Genomic DNA, 23,257 nt, shown 5'->3' with positions numbered 1-23,257 from the left:
GACCGTATCTCAGAGATCAAAAGAGGCAAACTACCACAAGGTGAGTTATAGAAAATTGTATAGTATATAAGTACCGCACGAACCAAGAGTCATCACTTAAAGTCTTCATTGCTCTGTGCTCTGTTCTTCAACGTTCCAAAGCCATAACGCCGCCTGTTTTGTCCGTTCGGGGAAAGGAGAAATTCGTTGACAACGGCACGACATACGTTTTCGATAAGGTTTCAAAAGACGGCGAAACGCAGTTCTGGCGTTGTGATCAACGTTCTTCCTGCAAGGCGCATATTCATGTTCACCAAGGAAGAATAACCAAGCGTATTGGTGCCCATACACACCTCAGAGACGCAGCCAACGTTGAAGTGATGACAGTCCTAGCGGACTTTGACAAATCGTGCCGTTGTCGAGGCATGGCATCGTTCTTTCCAAGTCACACTGGGTGAAATTCGGCCTTCGATATGGAAATTCATAAAAGGACTTACTCTATCGCAAAAACTTAGAGACACTGAAATTGATGGACTCTTGGCTTGAAATCCTCCCCCCCGACGTCGCCCCCAATATGAACTTTTAAATGAGAGAATCGAAACTATCGTGAATGATTATCGTAATAGAGATACCATGGACTATCTACGAGGACTAGCACACAACTTCTGAAGAGACAGCACGATCTAATGTATCATACAGTATGAATCATATTTTAGATATTCTATAGTTTTAGATATTATATAGTGTTCAAATGAAGTTTCATGATTAAATTTTTCAAAACAATCTTTCTTTATTTCTGCCTATTTTTGCCTTTGATCTCCGAGATACGGTCGAGTGAAAAAAACTGCGAGGATTACTTTACTCATTTGGCAAACTGTCTGACCACGCTAACCCAACTTGTGGTAGTTTGCGTCCTTTAATCTCTGAACAGATGCGGTCGAGTAAAAAACTGTATAAGCTTTGTATTAGCTTCTTCATTTTGAGGCAAATTTGGTTTTATCATTGACAAAATGATAATAATACTAACGTGGTAAATTATCAATCTCTAGGCTATACTTTCATATTATCCTATTCCTACTTTAATGCACCCTGTGCACGTTTGCCAGCTTTTACATTAGCGGTGAAAGGGTTCGCGGCGAAAAGGTTGGCGGCGAACTGGCACGCTGCGAACTGTCCGCGGCGAACTGTCGTAGACTCTCTGGCAACATGTGCGTATATAGGGTGAAAAGTGGTCAAGGACCATGCACCCACGCCACAGCGTCAGTCTTTTCTTAAACTGCCTGGATGAGTTGTGGTTGACCTCTTTCGGCCTTACCCAGTTCATTGCCTGTTTTTGTTTGTGTTTCTGTGCGTGTGTGTGCATGTGCTTTTATTCTGGCTTCTTCTGCTCCTTCACGGCCTCGTCAACATGTGTGCCCCGGAACTCCAGGTTTTCTGTGTTCTCTAGCCTATATGAGCTATTAGCCTAGCCGATTTAGGTCAATTATTCTAAACTAAGATAGCTATTATCAGTAGCCTGTAACCTAAGACTATATAGCTTAAAGGTGATTCAAATAACCCTGACTAAGAAGTGACCTAATATTTCAGTGATAAGTGCCTAGAAGTAGATAAACAGGCTACACCATTTTAATTTTATTTGACATAAGTATTTAGCATGACCAAAATAAACCAAGCTAAGTAATTCCTAGGGTTCAATAGTAAACCCTTAATAACACACTTAGTTTGAATTGTTAGCCTAGAATACGTATCCTAAGGCTAGTCGAAAATTGGCAACAGGTGCCAAACGGGATAGTACTCTAAACTTTGTCTACATTTTAAGTGATGGTGTTTTTTTTACATAACATGTAAAATTGAGTGTTGAAATCGTCATTCTTATTAGATACTCTAAGTTAGGCTTAGAGTAAGTGTTAATTTACTTATAAGGTAAAATAACTTACCATGAAGGTTAGTATTGATATGAAGGCGTTATATAGGTTAGTTATCCGTAAGACAACACACTAAAAGTATTCGAGGCTAAGCAAAAAATATTCTGTTTTCTATGACTTTTTATGCTAGCCTATATATACAGGCGGTCCCCGGGTTACGACGGGGGTTCTGTTCTTGAGACGCGTCGTAAGCCGAAAATCATTGTAAGCCGGAACATCGCCAAAAATCCTAAGAAAGCCTTACTTTTAATGCTTTGGGTGCATTGAAAACTATGTAAACTGCATTCTTAAGGCATTTTTCATAAAAAAAACCTTCAAATATTGATTATTTTGCCTTTTTGGGGTCTTATTTAATTTCCCAGATGAGTGTCGTAGGCGTCGTAACCCTGGAACATACGTTGTAACCCTGGAAATAACGTCTATTGACAAGCGTCGTAACCTCAGAACGTCGTAAGCCGACACCATCATAACCCGGGGACTGCCTGTATATATATATATTTAAATTTACAAACCAGTTTATTAAAAACTTCAAAAATCACTGGGCTCAATAGATAAGGCTACACATTAAATTTTTTGTCAGTAATAAGTAGAAACTTAACCACAGTAATAAGTAGAAACTTAACCAGATTTGGTCAGAGTAGATTATACCAGCGATACTAACCTAAACCTTATGGAGAAGTTGCTTAGGTTGGTAAAATTGGGTTAGTCACAAAACTAACCTGAATGGTATTAGGTGTTGTTACAATTAAAATTAAAACCTAAACATAACCAATCCACAAGGGTTAAATTTAAGTAATACAGACATAAACAAGACTTCAAAGTTGATTTAAACCTCAAAACGTTTGAGTTAACATAGATATAGGCAGATCTAGGTAATAACTCTGCATCGAGTATTTTTATGAAAATAGTCTCTCTATAGTAATTGAGTTTCTTGTTGAAATTTAACCATTATTTTCGAGGGGTCAATTGTAACCCACTAGGAACTAGTATCAGAAACAGCAAAAAGACATTTGACGTCTCAGTTCCTAGTGGCTTCTGCATTTACGGGACTGTTCCTCACAGTCCGTGTGGAGTTAGTGTGTAGAATTGCCTAAATACAGGTATTCTCCTACTTTCAATGGAGTTAGGTTCCGAAAAACCCATCGTATTTCAAAAAAATTGTATCTCGAATATGGCCTAGCCTACACTAGGGTAATCAGTACCATCTTTACATATAAGGTAGCGTACCCTACACTACACAGCATACTTATACATATATGGCATAGTAATTATTAATTTCAGCTAATTCCCTTGGTTCAATGCATATTGACTCATGATAATTCAGTACTTAGAGAAATTGAATAACATTAACAAGTTACCCTATGGTATACGAACATGGATACTATGTTAATTGGACACAGATTTGTACAGATATTGGCATAATTGAGCGATAACTATCAGGCTGCTGACGCCTACATATAATTATGGAATAAAAACATAATGAATATGCACCTTTTCCGTGAATCTTTTAAAAATTATACATTACTCTATCCTATTATATTGTATGTACAGGCAGTCCCGGGTTACGACGGTCTCGGCTTCCGACGTTCCGAGGTTACGACGCTTTTCAATTATATTCATCAGAAATTATTTCCAGGGTTACGACGCAAGTTCCAGGGTTACAACTCATGCTCCAGAGTTACGACGCCTACAAATGCCGATCTGGCAGATGAAATATGACACCAAAAATGCAAATTAATCAATATTTAAAGATTTTTTTGATGAAAAATGCAATAAGAATGCAGTTTACATAGTTTTGAATGCACCCAAAGCATTAAAAGTAAGGTTTTCTTAGGATTTTTGACGATGTTCCGGCTTACGACTATTTTCGGCTTACGACGCGTCTCAAGAACGGAACCCCAGTCATAACCCAGGGACTGCCTGTATTCTCATATTACCTATTGTATCATAAAATACTAACAAAGCAGTCAATGTTTTGCTTTGGAAATCAACTGTTGGCAAATACAAGTTTATTTCGTCGTATTTAACTCAATTTGGAGTGAATTGTTTTGCTTCTAGTTAGCATAAAAGAATATCTAGATACTTTACTCATATGAGACAAGGTCATCTTTTCATTATAAAAACTGTTAATTTCAAGTTGAAATATGAATTTAATACGTCTCAGGAACTAAATTACTTTTTTCGTTAACAGATTGCTTTGTGGGCATGTTTATTGTGCAAGGAAAATTACGTGATTCCATTCGCTAATTTCACTTATTTCTTCGTAGTACGAGCTTTACCATCAAGTTATTTATCTTTTATCGGCGTGAAAACAGCAGTAAACTGTATTCTTTCAAGACCTGAAGTTCTGATTAAAATGATTCTCTCTCAACTTTATCTATGGTTGAGTTTGATCAGATAAGTTTATGGGAGTTTAATCTTTGTTACTGATGCACAATAACAGTCATTAGCAGCACAAAAAGTGTTCTCAGCTTCAGCTACAACTTTGTTTAAATCTATCAGTATGTTTCCTTACTGATCTTTGATCTATAGCAAACAAAGTTATTACCTAAAAATATATCAGTCCTATTACATATAACGTCCTTTATAACTTAACTGCTGTAATTGTTTACAGCAATGGTTGAAATACATGGCAAATGGATGTTGTTATCCAATTTGATTGTACTTTGCAAAATATTTCCGTTCGGTTGTTCATGGCTGTACACATTTACCAAACGAGCAAAACTTTCATAATTCTCTTCTTTTTTTTTTTAACTAGAAGATGGGATAAAGTTAGGCTATTGTAATTTAGTCAGGCTCTCTTGCTGCCTGGTTGTACGGTGCTGGGCTGCAAAACTTTGATGTAGATATTGACACCAAAAGAATCTTACTGAACCCAGAAGGACCAGGGACACAGATGTCAATTAACCACAGGGGAAACATTGTAGAAGCAAGTCAAGCCCCCATGCAGCTTTCAGAAGCTGATCAGGATCCTTCCCCCAAAAGGGATATAAGGATTCACCTGAACCCAGTGGAAATGGCAGCATTTTCAGAAGGTTATGGCAATCAGAACTTCTGCCCCCCTGGGAAACAAACAGCAGCAGCTGAGCTGTAGATACACAAGCAGGTTACACAAGCTCCCAAAAAAGGGATACAGTTTGCAGTATTAGATCAGTTCCGTAAGGAAATAATGAGTGACATCAAAGATGCTTTTGCTGCCAAACAGCAACAAATAATGAACATAATGCATGTTTCTGAACACCCAGTAATGCATACACCAAAATGTAAGCGTCTGGCATCTTGCAGTAGAAGAGTTATCTCACAGGATGGTAAGTACCTTATCAATGAGAAAAAGACCATGATTGAAGTAGTGCATGTTGAATTTAGGGAGAGGGCAGCATTTCCTAACACTAAATGGTGCCTGATACCACCTGTGCCAAACATGGAGAAACTTCAAAAGGTAACTCTCTACCTGGAAATTTGGCATTGAGAACCGTAGATGAAACTCTTCATCAGGTAAATGGAAAATGGATTTATACTTCTATCATGAACAAAACTCAGGTTGCTCATCATGTACCACCAGCCTTCTGCCCCTTCACATTTAAAATCATAAACCATGTGAAGGCACACTTTTAAAATTATGTAGTAACCAGAAAGTGTGAACCATTGGCAGAACTAAAACCATTTGTTTTGGTTATCCCAGTTTAAAAAAACTCCACCGAAGAATGGGCAACACTTCAACTTCCTTTGATAGGAAAAAGCTCCCCTTGGATATTGCAACTCAGCAATTTGGTACCCTAATGAGAAAGACTTCAGAGGGGACATCAGCATCAGTTTCGTGCTAGGATCCACCACCTTAGTGTCTTAACCACTTCCTCATTGTTACAAGTAGCCACAAAAAGGCTTCCAGAAGAATCTAGGATGATTTTTGCTGTTGTGGCTAAAAGCCTTATAAGAACTTTGTGGGAAGCTCTATAGTATGACTTCTTAGACTAGCACATAAAAGCACATATGGAGGTGCTGGAAAACTCCAACAAATCGCTTCCAAATGTGACTGCTTATTACAGTCTAATGCTATGGAGGAGTAATGATAGTTTATATTTGACAACATCTCCAAAAGGTTGTGTGAGAGAGAGAGAGAGAGAGAGAGAGAGAGAGAGAGAGAGAGAGAGAGAGAGAGAGAGAGAGAGAGAGATTGGTGGAAGAATGAATGGGAGTGGTTAAATGGCGGTCGGAAGCATGTCTGTTGTGGCGCTCTGTAGGAAGTCAGTGGGAGTCTGTTACGAGAGTTGTAGGGAGTGAGGAGTCCTGTGAAGTTAGTGTCGGTTTTGGCAGCAGTTATCCTTTGGTGTTTAGTTGTTTTGGTGTTATTTGATAGATTTTGGGGTTGTGAAGTTGTGCGTGTGTCTGTCTGGTTGTGGTGAGGTTAAGGAGGTTGGTAGTGCATTTTCGGTGTCTGTGAGTCTGGGGCAGTGTTGGTTTTGGCGGGTTGTTGTGCTGGGGGAAGTCGTGTGGTTGTTGTGTTCTTTCAGGCTGTTAGTGTTCGTCTGCACTGATTTGTCGGGTTATTGAGTTTTTGTGGGGGTTGTGGGTCTCGGGTGGTTGGTTTGTGTTTGGTTGTCGGTGGTGGTTGTGTGTCAGCTAGCCTATAGCCTATATCCAGTGGACAGCACAGCCTAGCCCTGAGTAGCAGAAGCCAGAGATCAGTACCTGTTTGTGTTTTTTTGTTCTGTATGTAGGTATGGGTCAATTGTCCTGCTGAATTTTGTAGTGTTAAGAGGAAAGTGTGATTGAGGGTGGGTTTGGGAGCCAGACAGGCTAAGTTTATGTGGGGGAGATCTGCTGCTTTCTCATAAGCTTGTGATCCCGCCACAATGCCTTCTGTCAAGACCTGTTTGAGGAGTCTATTGTGACTAAAGTAAAAGAGCAAGCACATCAACAAAACTGCACAGTGTATGCTCTACTGGAAAAAGATTTCAGGAAACAAAAAACCAGAAATTTCCCCTTACCCAATCCAAAATAGGCACACTGATCAAAAATTATATGGGCCTTCATTCACTTCAAATAGCTCTCCTCATACGCAGGCAGGTAGTCAGAAGGGACAGCAACCTGCTCAGCAAAAAGGGTACCCTTTTCATAGGGTCCAAAAACCAGGTTATAAAGGAAAAGGAAAGGCTACATCCTAGCATGAACAAACCACTCTCTCTCCAAGGATAATTTTAGTGTCCCTCATTAAAAAGGCTAACCCATATTCCTTTCCTAGATCACATGATATTAGGAAAGTAAGTACATCATTGGCCTTCTTCAGAAATGCATCATTCGAAGAGGTCTCTGAATGTACTGGGTGGTCATCAGTCAGTATTCTTAAAACACTACTGCCATGAGCTAAAAAAAATTCGACCGCACTGTGTATTAGTAGGTGGTATGGTTAGTCCTGACCCCAAAGGCTCAACAGCAGAAAACCAGGGGTCTACCTAATGAGTGGGTATGTTGACTATCGCTGGGGAAGGTGCCTCAAGATCGCAACCATACCCAGTATGCTTAAGTAAGTCACCATAAAACTTTAAACTAAAAGTATATCCTACCATTTAGTTTCGTTATCTTTTTTACTGAAACTAGTGGCTTGACATTGGACCCCGAGATGATTTAGTTTCAAACTTTGAAATATTTGGGATGAAAATTTTGTGAGCTTAAGTTTTTTGTCATCTGTCAATTTCTGTCTAATGATTCTTTTAGGATAAAACAGTGACTAAGCTATCAAAAAACAGGTTTTGATGTGGGAAAAACTAATTTTGGTAGTTGCTGTTGAGTCCTCAAAACCATCCCATTTCCCTGACATAAAACCATGGGATTTGGGTAAAAGGTTCATCCTGCATTGACCAACAGAGTAATGGATCTTGGTCTTTAAACTGGCCTGATTATAAAACAAGATGGCCAATGCTAATACACAATAGTCACTTCTACAGGTTTTGATGTAGGAAACAAAATAAACTGCCGCTTTGTCTTTGAGTCCATTATACTCTATCCCTTGTCATACTGTTTACCATTATGACATAATACCTGGCTACAAGACCAGGCTAAAAGATATTTCTTTGATATAAGTCTGATCATCATGGGGCGCTGGCACACACCATGGAGGGAAAATTCATTTGAGGACTCAACAGCGACTACCAAAAATATGTAGGTTTTTCCTACGTCAAAACCTGTTTTTTTGACAGAGAAATCAAAACTGACAAAAATTCTTCTTAAATTGTCTTGGTAGAGTGAAAAGTTATCCAAATAGAAATAAACTCTTGACTAAAAAGCTTTCATTAGTATGTATACATATATGCATGCTTGGTTACATAACTAATGATGCACCCATGCATGCTAATTGACTAACTAGTATAACTAGATATGCATGCTTTGCTAAATAACTAATGTACTAAGTAAACAATACTATTTGCAAAGGTGAAGATCACATGAGTCCATGTGTTCCAACCTAAGAGCAGTATACAAATGAAAACTAAACCATACCTGAAGATGCTCATATGAAAACATAGAAAATGGCAAATCCAGTGCCTTCATACAGTCTGGCTCTAGATGTGTATCTGTAGCACTTGGTGGTAGCCCAAGATGGTCCTCTAACCTACAAGAAAATAAAAAGTAAACTCTGTTGACTAAATATCTAAAAAAATTATATTGCTAAGCTTCTTTCTTCCACTAATATACAAACTTATTTAGATTAACCACTTACAGCATAATAAATTTTTAGATTCACTAGATATCAAGCTTCCAGCAAATGTTCAATTTTGAACTATGTATTCTCAAAATATGTAAATTTCTAATGCAAAATTTTCCACTATGAACTTGAAAAATTGTGAAATTCACAATGAAACACTTCCACTCTTAATATGAAGCATGAGTAGTTGCACAAACTCACACAATGATTCAAAAGTATGTAATATTAACACCACAAAAACAATACTGTTCGTATCCTAACTTGAAGAGATGCCCTAATAGGTATCTCCCCATTTTGTTGAAAATTCTCAAGTTTGGCTCCATGCATCATTTAGTCATTCTCCAAAATAACTAAAGTTTATGGTTGCTTTTCTACCTATCTGCATATGGCACAATTCTCACCAATACAGAGGCAGAATCATCTTTTATACCTATAACTTATCATTTTTAAAGGAAATACATATACTACTGAGCATCTTTTCAATTTATGAGTTATGAGACTGTTAAGACTCAAATCAAATAGTAAAATATATCTACAAAATTCTATAACTAACCAAATTTATCATGTTTCTCAACAACCTTTTTGTACACTCATCATACATGCACATTACTGAACTACTTGACGACAATTCACTCACTTTGATAATATTATAAAATCCAAAATTAAAGCTGGTATCTTACTTATAATCATAGAAAACAAAATTAAAGCTACTATTTGACTTCCCATTCTGTCTTTCAGCATTTTCTTGCAAAAGACTTTGATCACTCAGAGCATGGTACAGGTGAAAAATAAGGGATTTTGACGAAGGAAAAATCTATTTCTGGGCAAGGGCCCGTGTCGCCCAGTGAAATGTCCCTTTAGCACACAATTCCAAGGTAAATTATTGCTAACATACCAGTGAAAAAAGCTAAAATGGAAATGCCAGAATATTCTGGCTCGCTCACCTTATTTAAAGGTGTCGGTATGGTTTCTGGGGCGAGTGAAACCACTACCAGGGGTCTTTTGCCATTTAGATTCATCCTTCTTCAAAATCCCTCTACCAGAGAGGAGCCGATCTAAGGCCCACTCCCCGCTACCTTTACTGCTAGCGCCTCTGACGTCATCCTTGGAGTTAGCACCCAAGCTTGGGCCAAAGAAGAGGGGTACAAGAGAAGGGTGGGATTTCACTGGGCGACACAGGCCCTTGCCCAGAAATAGATTTTTCCTTCGTCAAAATCCCTTTTCTGGGGTCAGCCCGTGTCGCTACGTGAAATAGTACCAGAGAAATGGCCACAAAAGCTTGGAACAATGGAGTACAAAAGAATATTATAGGAAAAATTAAAAACAATTAAGGTTAATTAGTATAATCTAAAAATAAAATTACGAACTAGGTAACAAGGGTACTGAAAACTTAAGAGTAAATACAGTAACTTATGATAAACCAGTAAATACAGTAACTTATGATTAACCTTAAAATTAGATACAATATAACTGAAAGTGTGATTAATCCTAAAGTTAAATACAAGGAAACATCACAACTATGTACATGTGGCATCCAAGGTACAACAAAGGCTACATGGTGGCAGAGCCACGGCAAGAATGTCAGTGAGGCAGGTAGAAAGGAGAGATCTAGATGTAAGCTACTTACTACTACTTAAGTAGTGTCAGGAGAAACTGTGTTTCCCGCTGCCACTGCTGGAAATTTAAGTGCTTCTAAGGACTTGAGGTAATGGCGTTTGAATACTGTCGGAGATATCCAGCCCGTATACTTTTTCAGATCATCAAAATTCATATGCTGAAAGTATTTAATGGAGGTAACCACTGCCCTAATGTCATGTACACGAGGGAAGGATTCTGGGTTGGCTTGTTTAATGAAATATATTTGTTGCCTTATTCCTTTTAAGGAAATAGTGCCACCCTTTTCCCTCATAAATAAAGGGCCTGAAGATCTTAGGGCCGTTCTATCTAGGTATGCTCTTAGGGCAGTAACTGGACATAAGGATGGGTCCTGAGGAAGTGGGAGAATTTTCCATGGGGCCCACCTATCTAGTGGTTCCTCATTTTTAGCTAGAAATTGATGATCTGGAGAAAGTAATACTTCTCCTGAAGGGAGAAACTCTATATGACCTGAGTCTCTAGATAGAGCAGACAGTTCAGATACCCTGGCTCCTGAAGCTAGACTTAAAAGGAATAATGTTTTCCTCAGGAGGGGTAAAAAGTCACATGATTCATTATCAGTGTCTGAGGCCAGTTTGAGAACATCTTTTAAGAACCATGACACAGACTTAGGCCTCTCTGATGGCCTGAGTCTAGCACAGGCCCTGGGGATAGATGAGAAATAAGTCTGTTAGGTCTATTTTGAGACCAAACTGGAAGATTTTCTTGAGTGCAGATTTAGTAGTACTAACTCATTTATATGAGTAAATTTAAAGAACACGGCAAACATGACTTCAATAACAACATAAAACGTGGGGAGGCCAGTGTTGCCAAATGGGAATCGCAATTTCTTGCTAGATTTTTGCTAGATTTTGCTTCATAAAGTGCTAAAAAGTTCACATCATACACAACAATGCCACCCAGCCAATTTAAATCGGTTGCTCTCTTTTTCGATTCAAACATGTTTCTAACATACACATTGTACTTGTACATTATGTAACATGATTCCTAATAATTTCGAAACCTATTCTGTTCAATTCCTGAAAATGGTTTTGCAAGATTTTGTTCTTTTTCTTACATGATATATCAAACATAGTAGAATGAAAAAAAATATTCAACTTAACATTACAAAGTTTTGATGTCAAAGTATGTAATACTACGTATGCTAGATGTATTTGAAAACAAATGCAAGTTTTCCTGCCAGATGCTAGATTGAAAATTTTCTTGATAATTACCTCAAGATATTGATAGCTAGCATTAAAAATGCAAAATTGGTAACACTTGAATCAACAACTCTTTGTTAGTAGTAGTACAAATGATAGTTATTGTATCATTAAAAATATAAAATTAAATGAAGTCGCAAAGCCGATTCTATTCGTGTTTTTACTAAGCACGTAGCCTAAAAGGAAAACGTTATTTTGTTTGTTTCATCGCTGCCACAAACCCCTGACAAAGCAGAGTACATATGATCATTCTAAACTATTATTTACTACCAGAATAACAATGATATTTTGTATTGAAAATTAATGTTATGTATATTCCAAATATTATTACTACCATGACTATACTCCATTTTTTTCCATCTGTCCATCTGCCTGTGGTGTTTTCGCATGGTAACACTGCGTCCCAGGCTTCAAATAGTTACGCTATGTGTAAGTTTTAGGTAAATAAAAGGATATCAGGGTGTACATTTGCAACTGAAAAGTGTTTTAATAATTTACTGTATGCAAATTACACCGTTAATATTCGAAATAGGATATTATCTAAAGCCCAGGAAGCAGTGTTATCGAGCGCAAACACCACAGGCGGATGGACAGATGGAAAAAATGATATTGTTATGATACAATAAAGTTTTATACATACTTACCTGGCAGATATATACAATTAATTGCCCACCCAGCCTCCCCTCAGGAGACAGGTGGTAGAGAATATCTGATAGAAAACGGGAATGGTTCCTATTCCTGCCACCCAGCGGCAGGCCGGTAGATCACCTGACCTACCTGTAGTGTGTGCGCGAAATTCGAATTTCTGTCGGACGATGGAGTCTAATAGCTAAGTATATATCTGCCAGGTAAGTATGTATAAAACTTTATTGTATCATAAGAATATCATTTTTATACATTCAACTTACCTGTCAGATATATACTTAGCTGATTCACACCATTGGAGGAGGGTAAGAGACAGCTATGTACTGAAATAGACAGGAATCACAACATACGTTGTAGGTAAACAAAATAAACCTTGGTTCCTACCTAATTAGACGGAAGATTTCATGGTTACTGCCCAGGAGTCTGCTTCGTCTCAAGAGCCTCAGCGAGATATTGATCTATGGCTAAGAGTTCTTGTGGATCTGCCAAAGGGGTCTTTATCCACTTACTCGGCAGAGCCTGAAAGGACTTTGTCAATGGGTGCTGATCCACTTACTTGACAAGAACCTTATTCAAGGAGCACAACACCGATCCCGATCACCTTAACTTAACACCCGTGTTAGTTCTAAAGATTGAAAGGAGTTATCCCCAAACTCCTCACAAACAACCAATAACTCGAACCACAAACGCACGCATAACATTACAGCACAAAAAAAAAAATTTTTGTACAACCCTACTTGTCAGATACATTCCTAGTTACTTACTGACAAAGGCAACGGCCGCCTGTGCGACATCAAGCACCCCTGCCAGTAGAAAACCAAGAACCCATCTAACAAGGAGGTTTACGTACATACATAAAAAAAATTAAGGATCAGTATTTGCTCCAAGCCCCAGCACCGTATCCACTGACACAAAAGGACCTAGAGAGAAGCATTTCTCATAGGTTACTTTGACGTCTTTTAGATAATGGGATGCGAAGACCGAGTTACATCTCCAGTAAGTCGCATCTAAAATGTCTTTCATAGACATGTTTCTATGAAAAGCTAATGACGTAGCAACAGCTCTTACCTCATGAGCCTTCACTCTAAGCCCTTTGAAGGAGTCATCAGTGCATTTTTCATGAGCTTCTGTAATCACGCTCCTAACAAAAAATGCCAAGGCGTTTTTGGACATGGGTCTCTTTGGATCCCTTACAGCGCACCATAGACCTTGTTGACTCCCTCCAAGTAGTTTCTTCTTCTTAAGATAAAACTTAAGAGCCCTTACTGGGCACAGTGATCTTTCTATCTCCTCTCCCACCAAGTTTGAGAGACCTTTCACTTCAAAACTCCTGGGCCAGGGTTTTGAAGGATTCTCATTCTTGGCCAGAAACAGAGTCTGGAAAGAACAGATAGCCGAATCTTTCTTAAATCCAACCCGAGAATCAAGGGTGTGGATTTCACTCGTTCTTTTAGCCGCAGCTAGAGATAACAGGAAAATACATTTCCGTGTTAAATCCCTAAACGATGGAAGGTGAGGAGGTTCAAATTTTTCCGATGACAGGAACTTTAGGACCACATCCAAGTTCCAGCTAGGAGTACGTGAAGATCTGGATTTAGAAGTCTCAAAGGATCTTATCAGGGCGTGAAGGTCCTTGTCTTCAGCTATTTTCAGGCCTCTATTTCTAAAAACAGCTGAAAGCATACTTCTGTAGCCTTTTATAGTTGAAACTGATAACTGAGATTCTTCCTTTAGAAAAATCAGAAAATCGGCTATGTTGGTCACAGAGGTATCGGAGGAGGACAGCTTCTTCGCTCTACACCATCTTCTAAACACATCCCACTTCGATTGGTAAACCCGAATAGTTGATGATCTTCGGGCTCTGGCGATAGCGCTTGCAGCCTTGCTCGAAAAGCCTCTCGTTCTGACAAGTCTTTCGATAGTCGAAAGGCAGTCAGAGCGAGAGCGGGGAGGTTTTGATGAAACCTCTCGAAGTGGGGTTGTTTGAGCAGATCTGTCCTGCTTGGAAGAGATCTGGGGAAGTCCACCGTCCATTCCAGTACCTCTGTGAACCAATCTTGAGAGGGCCAAAATGGGGCGATGAGGGTTAATCTCATCCCTTTTGATGCCACAAACTTCTTGAGAACTTCCCCTAGTAGTTTGAATGGGGGAAAGGCGTAGGCGTCTAGGCCTGACCAGTTTAGTAGAAGGGTGTCTACCGCTATCGCTCTCGGATCTTCTACCGAGGAGCAGAAGTTCTCTATCCTCTTGGATAGGAATGTCACGAAAAGGTCTCTATCCTCTTGGATAGGAATGTCGCGAAAAGGTCTATCTGTGGCCTGCCCCACAGGGACCAAAGGCTCTGACACACTTGCGAGTGGAGGGTCCACTCTGTGGGGAGGAATTGGTTTGTCCTGCTGAGCCTGTCCGCTCTCACATTTTTCTCTCCTTTCACAAATCTTGTCAGGAGGGTAATGTTTCTTTCTTTTGCCCATACTAAAAGTTTCTTCGTTATCTAGTAAAGGGAAAACGAATGGGTCCCCCCCTGTTTTCTGATATAGGCCAACGCCGTGGTGTTGTCTGAGTTGACCTGCACCACCTGATCTCTGACTTCCGGTTCGAAGCACTTTAGGGCTAGGTAAACTGCGAACAGTTCTTTGGAATTTATATGCCAGGCTTCCTGTTCCTTCGTCCAGCAGCCTGACACTTCCTTTGCCCCTAGAGTCGCTCCCCATCCCGTCTCTGATGCGTCTTGAGAATAATATTTGGTCGGGGTTCCGAATAGCCAGAGGCATGCCCTCGTTCTTCTCTAGAGGGACCAGCCACCACTATAGGTGATTCTTCACCTCTAAGGGGATCGAGAAAGAGTCCATCAAGTGTCCTTCCTTCCAATTCCACGTTTTTCTTAAGAAGAATTGAAGTGAGCGTAGGTGGAGTCTCCCTAGGGAAATGAACTGCTCCAGAGAGGAAAGTCCCTAGAAGGCTTAACCATTCCCTCGCTGAGCTGCGTTCTTTCCCTAGGAAGTTCAAGACTTTCTGTAAGCCTCGAAGGAGCCTTTCCTGGGAAGGAAAAGCCCGAAAACCCCGAGAATCCATCCGAATCCCCAGATAAACTAAGTTCTGGCTGGGGATCATCTGTGATTTCTCGAGGTTGACGAGCAATCCTACAGATTGAATTAGGTTCAATGTTGTCTTCAAGTCCTCCAAACACTGGCTCTCTGATTTTGCTCTGATGAGCCAATCGTCCAGATAAAGGGAGATGTTGATCCCTTTTAGATGAAGCCATCTGGCCACATTCCTCATCAGGTACGTGAATACCTGAGGGGCCGTAGAAAGGCCGAAGCACAAGGCCCTGAACTGAAAGATCTTGCCTTTCGTCACAAATCGGAGATACTTCCTCGACGATGGGTGAATAGGAACATGGAAATAAGCATCCTGAAGGTCTAGGGAGACCATCCAGTCTCCCGGACGCAGAGCTGACAGAACCGAAGCAGACTTCTCCATGGAGAATTTCTTCTTCTCCACGAAGCGGTTCAGAATGCTCACGTCTAGTACAGGCCATCACTCCCCCCCGAAGCCTTCGGGACTAAGAAAAGGCAGTTGTAAAATCCCGGGGAGTGAGGGTCCTGCACTATTTCTATTGCTTCCTTGTTCCGCATCGTTACCATCTCCTGAAGAAGCGCCTCCCTCAGAACAGGGTCCTTGTACTTTGCCGACAGTTCCCTCGGTGTTGTAGACAAGGGCGGTCTGTCTTGGAAAGGTATGATGTACCCCTTCCCCAGAACAGACAGAGTCCAGGAGTCGGCTTTCCTTATGGCCCAGGCTTCTACAAACTTTAGAAGTCTGGCACCAACAGGTGTTTGGAGGACATGATTCCTATTTAGATTTTTTGAACGGAAGGAAGGAAGACCTTCCTCGTTTATCAAAGGTCTTTCTTTTCGTTGGGGGTCGTGATGAGGAGCCTCCACGAAAGGGCACTAGAGGAGTACGAGAAGCTTTCTTGGCAACTGGTACTGCCGGGCGATTCTTTTTGGTAGACTGGACCAATAGATCCTGAGTTGCCTTCTCAGATAGCAAACGCGAGATGTCCTTCACTAACTGAGAAGGGAACAGGTGTTCAGACAGGGGAGCGTAAAGCAGAGCTGACCTCTGAGTAGGAGAGACAGCTTTGGCAAGAAATGACCCAAAAAGTTATCTCTTCTTAACCACTCCTGATCCGAATAAGGAGGCAAGTTCTCCCAAACCATCTTGCACTGCCTTGTCCATACAAGACAAGATACTATGTAGAACCTCGGGATCGAGAAAGTCCGGATCTCGGGTCTTTTTAGCCAGCACCCCAAGGGACCAGTCCAGGAAATTAAAAACTTCCAAGACGTGGAAGAGTCCCTTGAGGAGCTGGTCTAACTCTGACATGCTCCAGGAGGCTTTAGCTGAATTAAGGGAGTGTCTCCTTGAAGACTCCACTAAGCTTGAAAAGTCCGATTCTGCAGAATGCCTCTCCTGCCCGAAAGCTTGGAAGGAGGAGAGCAATACACTGTTCTCAGAGTTTCCTTCTTCGTGTCCATCCAAGCATTAAGTGATTGAAGGGCTTTCCTCATCGAGATCGCTGGCTTCATTTTCAAAAATGAAGAAGACTTGGGTGTCTTGGTACTTGAAAATAGCGATCTGAGAGAAGGAGGAGCTGCTGGGCTTAAAGAATCTCCAAATTCTTGAAGTAGAAGAGAAGCTAAGACCTTATAATTTGAGAGGCCTTCACTAGTTGGAATCTCTTCATCAGAAACATCCTCTAATTCCAGAGTAGCAGGAGGGGAACGAGTTCTTTTGGAAGACTCGTCTTCTGGGGACCTTCTCTCTCGGGGAGAAATACTTCTAGTTGGAGAAGGACTGCCAGATCTAGAAGTTTTCTTCTCTTGTATTTCCAAAGATTTCTTCGAAATCCCCTAAGAAGTCGAAGTGGACACCGTCACTTTCGAAGGTCCATCTCTCTTGTCTGGTGTCTTGTTCCCAAGAAGAGCCTCGCGCTTGGAAGGAGATGCACTTCCGATTGAGGAATCGCTACTAACTGGCGCCTCGCGCCTGGCTAGCGCCTCTCGCCTGGGAGAAATCTTGCGCGAGGCTAGCTTCGCGCCTGGCAGGAGCCTGACTCCTGGCAGGGGGTTCGTTAAAGAACGACGAATCCGAGCTAACAGGTTGCTCTCGTCTCTTGGTAGGCGCCCCGCGCCTTACTGGAGAATCATTGTCAGACGAAGACAACTCTCTAGAACGAGCCTCTCGTTTACGTAGAACAAGTCTTGACTGAGGAGAACGTTCTGCCTCTTTATCCATTAAAGAGTGAGGTACGGAAGAGGAAAACTTGGATCTCTTGATGGGAAGAGACGAATCCTTCCTTCTTGGAGGATCTTTAGAGAGTACTCCAACTAGAGAAGCGATCTGATCTTGCATATTTAGAAGGATCCTCGTAGTTTCTCTATCCTTGTCCAACTGAGGGGAAGGAGAACGGTCCGTAGCAGGATCCCACGAATCAGCAGGAGAGAGCAACAAACTTCTAGCTTTCTTCCTTTCTGAAGGCAAATCCTCAGGAAAACACTCAGGACTCGAATCTAAGAGAGACGCTTTCCAGCTCCTCTTCAAGGGACGGGAAAGATCCGTGGATCTCCATCCTCTCTTGGGAGATGAAGTCTCCGAAGAAGAGAAACACTCACGGAGAACGCTTTTACTATAGCAATCTCTGGCAGTCTGAGGCGAAACAGAACCTGCTGAAGGGACGTCTGACTGGTGGGGATCCTCCACAACCTCCGTACGGCTTTTGACATTCCTTCTCCTCTGGGCTTGGGAGCTTGAAAGAGGTCTAGGCCTGGCAGCATTGTGGAGCCGGTCAGACGCCCCCTCCACTACACTAGGGACACTTATGTCACTTTCCACTGCACTGTTCACTTCACTTTGCTTACCTTCCATTGCCGCCATCTTAGGTTCCATTTTCTTAAGGGTAGCTTTGAGATGTGCAATCTCCGATGTAGAATCAGCAGTATCTACGAAAGGTGCAGGGGCTGAAACAGGAGTAGAAGGAGCAATATTTATAAGAGGAGAAGAGGGTACAATATTACTAACCTGATCGCTAGATCTAGAGCTAGGCAAAGTTTTGGAAGAAGCCTTCCTCACCCTGTCTCTTTCTAACTTCTTTAAGTAAGAAGTTAGAGATCTCCATCCTTCAACACTCAAACTCTCGCATTCTTGACAAGTGTTATCTACAGAGCATTCATACTTCCTACAAAATTTACAAACAGTGTGAGGATCCACCGATGCTTTCGGCATTCTCACCTTGCAGCCCTCATTCACACACATTCTCACAACATTTCATGAGTCAGACATCATGATGAAAAATCCAAGCCAAATCCAATCAACAGTCCACAATAGCGTATGCCAATACAACAATCCAAATACATCACCAAAAAAGCCAATACGAAGATCAATTGCGATGCAAAAAACCAAATTCAGCCAGAGGAACTGACAACGATGTTGTCAGTACTGGCAACAGAGAAAATCTGATAGAAAACGGGAATGGTTCCTATTCCTGCCACCCAGCGGCAGGCCGGTAGATCACCTGACCTACCTGTAGTGTGTGCGCGAAATTCGAATTTCTGTCGGACAACGGAGTCTAATAGCTAAGTATATATCTGACAGGTAAGTTGAATGTATAAAAACAGAGTATAGTACTAATACAATTTCGAAAGATAATCTTGCTGTGAATGCTACCATAATTTGATTTTCATATACGTACATACATTTTGTCAGCTGGCTGGCTTCGCATTGATAAAAGTTGATTTCACTATGAAATTATTCCTTGAATAGCCTTTTTACTATGAAGATATGATGACAACATATAAGGTAAAAAATGGTTTTACGTATTTATTTCTTTTACGCTTCGTCGCAGAGAGAGAGAGAGAGAGAGAGAGAAAGAGAGAGAGAAAGGAGCAGGAAAGAGAGAGAGAGAGAGAGAGAAAGAGAGAGAGAGAGAGAGAGAGAAGAGAGAGAGAGAGAGAGAGAGAGAGAGAGAATATTTAGTTTACACTTCGTCGCTGAGTGAGAGATTCTTTCTTCAGATCTCCATTACATGAAGAATGAGTAAAAATGTATCTTATTTTTACCTTTGGAAGCCACCATTGAATATCGGCAGTGACAACTTCAACATAACTCGATAAACGCTCGATAGTTATGGCAGATGACGTCAGCAATCAGCTGCTTCTCTATACAGAGAGAGAGAGACTGTTGCCTGATTAGGTTGTAACATTCACAGATATCCATTAGCAAAAGTTGAATAATACTTGTGTATTGAGAATAATGATAATTTTAATAAAACTGTTGTTTTACTGTGTCTAATCATATTGCATGTATTATTACCATATTATAGTACAGTGGACCCCCCGTATTCGCGTTCTCCGGATTCGCGGACTCACACATTCGCGGATTTCTCTCGGGAAAGTTTCCCTGCATTATTCGCGGGAAATTCGCGCATTCGCAGTATTTTTCTATGAGAAATATCCACAAATTCCTGGTTTTTGTGATCAATTTCATCATAAAATGCACTTTTTGTGATAAAACTATTAAAAAAACCAAGTATGAAAATTTTTAGTGGTTTTTCTTAAGTTTTAACTAACGAAATAGGCTGTTTTTAGCGCTTTTATAGGGGTTCCAAACATTCGCGGATTCTAACTATTCACGGGGGGGTCTGGTACGCATCCCCCGCGAATACGGGGGGAACACTGTATTATGATATGAACATAGCGATCTACCATTTGCATTCTGGTTTTGTTTACATTCTTAAAATAATCAACTGATATCGTTTTACCAATATCATCACTGTTTTTAGTTGCCGAATGGAACTTAATTCAGAGATATGCCTATAATATATAAGGTGAGAATGGTTTTATTACCTTTATTGTCAGTTAATATCATAATGTGAATGTGTTCATGTATGTTGGTGGTTATTGCACTGCAACTAGGTTTAGCCTAACAATGAATGTCATACATATACCTTGAATAGGCTATTTATTATGAAGATATGCCAATAATATATATGGTGAGAATAGTTTCATTACCTTTATTGTCAGTTAATATCATAATGTAAGTTGTTTCATGTATGTTGGTAATTATCAGGCCGTAGCCATGGCTTAGTCTACCGATAAACATGTTTGCCCCGTGATGCTGAGATTCATACCAGCGATATAGCATGAGAATTGGTTCAAGAAAAAACCCGTGAATGACTGATTCCATGATTGCTGATCTGTGATTAAGCGATGCCCCACTGTATAGAGTATACTTTAGGCTAGGGTACTGTTAACGTTATTCATTCTCTTTGTACTGAATTAAGTCAATATGCATTGCCAAGAGATTTAACTAATATTAATAATTACTATACTGCATATGAATAAAGCCAAATCGACAACCTGATCACCAGGATTACCACTACTGCAAGATGAACCAATTTTATCCACAGAAGGAAAAGGAACCCTCGAAGATGAAGGAGTGCTATCCAACACTTCAGAACTAGAAAAATCAGAAACCACATCCAAACGACCAACCACGGACTTAGAACCTTCTGTTGCAAAGAACTCAAAGCAGGAAATAAAACCAAAGATGGCTCTAAAGACTAACCTTCACACTAGACACTACAACAGAATCTGAACCCGAAGAAAATTACACTTCACTTCCTGAACACTACATAACCCATTACTGCTACTTGTCTGTATTTGACCTGATTTTACATCAATCTCAGAACTTACACCTTGAGGGGGAAAATTGCTGCTAACACTGCCTACTCTGCCTACTCTGGGATGGGGGGGGGGGGGGGGTGGGGGGGGGGGGGGGGGGGGGAGACCCGTAGATCCTACCCTCCGTGTTTGTGGTTCTCCATGACCCCTAGCACCCATTAGGGCTGGTTCAGGAGCATGCAGGGGAGCTGAAAAAGAACAATTAGTATCACCTACACTACTACTAATATCTCTATTTCAGTTAGCTTGGTCATGAAATTAGCAAACAAGTTAGACATTCTGTCTTCCAATTTCTGAACCGTTCCTAGTCTAGCTCTTCTTTGGTTAACTATCATAATTTTGCCGCTATCTTCTATTTGCTCTTAAGAGACTAGATTCCTACACCTAAGGTGGTCCTCTAAGTAACCTAATGAACTAATCCCTACATTCTTTACACCTCTGTCTGACATTGCATTACACTTCCCTACAGCTAAAACAAAATAACTGTGTCATTTTGCAAGTACTCATCCTTCGTTGCAGGAAGCACAGGAACGATGCATGCAGCCATCTCAACAAGTAGCTGTTGGAGGCGAGGCTGATGAAGCAGAGATTGAGGTAAGGATTTTCTTGATGAGGCTCAACCATCTCCTTCCCGATGATAACAGAGAAGTTCCAAAAATCAGTTGAAATAAGATTCAAATCGGAGAAAATCAGAAGAGACATCGTAAACAAAAGCCAAGGATATCAACCCCTATCAAGGCTATGGTTAATACTGTGAATGTCGGGCTAAAAGACCAAAAGTTCATTCAGGGCAGGAATATGTCCTGCTCTCCATGTGAACGAAGAACAATTGAGGAGACAGGATTCTGGTGGCCGGTATATGCAGCAGTGTTGCCAATGGTAACACAGGTAACTCATTTGACTAGATTTTACCTGCAGCACTGGTAATGCTGACAGTTAAAATTACCCACTTACTGGGCAAATCTATGGGGATATAGTTTGGGAGCAGGGCTAATTCAGGTGTTCAGGGAGTGTATTGCAATATATAAATTATATTTCATGTACAACACACTTTTCCTACTAAAAAGATTTTAAGCTGTTCTTCAAAAATTATAACGAATCCTAACATTACTGTATTTACTTCCATGCAAAACCCTCTTTTAAAATAATGTTGATGAACATTTTTTTATTGAACTACTCGAAGTATCATTTATATAAGTAAATATGAATAAAAACTAGACACCAAACATCAAAGCTTACCTTATTCCTGCACTCTCCATATTCACAACTGTACTGGCATAAAGGTCAAACTCTGTTAAAGGACGACCAGCAAGTACACAGTCTGAATCTGTGCGATATATTCTTTCTTCTAATTGAGTATCCTGTAAAAAAGAAAAGGAGTAAAATTTTTAACATGACAATGAAACAAACTTAAAGGAATCCATCCCAACTAGCTATCTACCTATGTAAATTTCATTTACATTTTGAAACACTTATAGCCCTTTTTCATATTATACCAAAAGTATTTTACATTACTTTAAGCAAAGTCACTAGTTTACAGTGATTAATACTTCTTCCCTTACCAATTAATTGTGCTAAGTTTTACAAGAATCCATAACAACAATTCTTTTGGCTGCGCTCCTTTATATTCTTGGTATGATATGCTAAATTAAGAAAAACTATATTTTCATAAAATTAAGTTTCATATATACTTGCCAAGAAATTACATGGGTAAAGAATCTACCTTGCATGACAACTTTTTTTAATTTTATGGTAGAGATTCTTCATTAGTTTACCTAGGTGACAGACCCAGCCCACTACCATAGAACACAGGAACAACCTGGCAGCCATCAAACAATTTGTTTACGTCCTAATGTCCATAAGAGGGGAGGAGAGCGGGCATTAATATAGTAATTACTTGGTAAGTTTATATGAAACAATTTATTATGAAAAAATATCATTTTCATATAAGTAACTTAACAAGTAATTACACAGCTGAATCCCACATTGAATGGCGGTGGGACACATGGACATAATCTACTCCAAAACATTAAAGCATGATAATGACTGAAATAGAATAATTTGCCAGCACTGAAGGCAATGTTTTTTGTTTCCTTATCTGGTAAAAGTGCTACTGCAAGTGAATACTGCCTCTGGTTGGTGCTCATCGTAACTTAAAGGGGTGTGGCAGTATAGCCATGGATTGCCTCTACTTATGCAGTGAAGGATATGTTTGATAGCTAGCAATGCTTACAAAAGGTACCCTTGCCCTAGGTGCAGTACCAAGATAAAAAGCCAGACAATGCTGTCACCTAGTCTGGAAAAACTTTAACACCACAACCTATCCACTAAAACTGGTGGATACTCTGGGCACCTTGTATCCGCCACGCTCACCAAAACTCAAAACCCTGCACCAAGACGAAA

At 40.3% G+C, this 23,257-nt stretch overlaps 1 protein-coding gene across 1 annotated transcript in view; it reads right to left on the bottom strand.

Annotated features, from left to right (window-relative positions):
• The window catches only part of LOC135195790 (tetratricopeptide repeat protein 17-like), a 163,099-nt gene extending 140,098 nt beyond the window's left edge, over positions 1 to 23,001 (bottom strand). The window contains exons 1-3 of the mRNA XM_064222271.1: positions 22,825 to 23,001; positions 22,094 to 22,215; positions 8,400 to 8,511 (exon numbers count right to left, since the gene is read on the bottom strand). Of these exons, the coding sequence (XP_064078341.1) occupies positions 8,400 to 8,511; positions 22,094 to 22,215; positions 22,825 to 23,001 (411 nt within the window). The remainder of the gene's footprint in view (positions 1 to 8,399; positions 8,512 to 22,093; positions 22,216 to 22,824) is intronic.
• Between the last annotated feature and the right edge of the window lie 256 nt (positions 23,002 to 23,257).

The sequence above is a fragment of the Macrobrachium nipponense genome, chromosome 23 (genome assembly GCF_015104395.2).
Source record: "Macrobrachium nipponense isolate FS-2020 chromosome 23, ASM1510439v2, whole genome shotgun sequence".
Taxonomy (NCBI): Eukaryota; Metazoa; Arthropoda; class Malacostraca; order Decapoda; family Palaemonidae; genus Macrobrachium; species Macrobrachium nipponense.
This window is presented reverse-complemented; position numbering and strand designations above follow the sequence as displayed.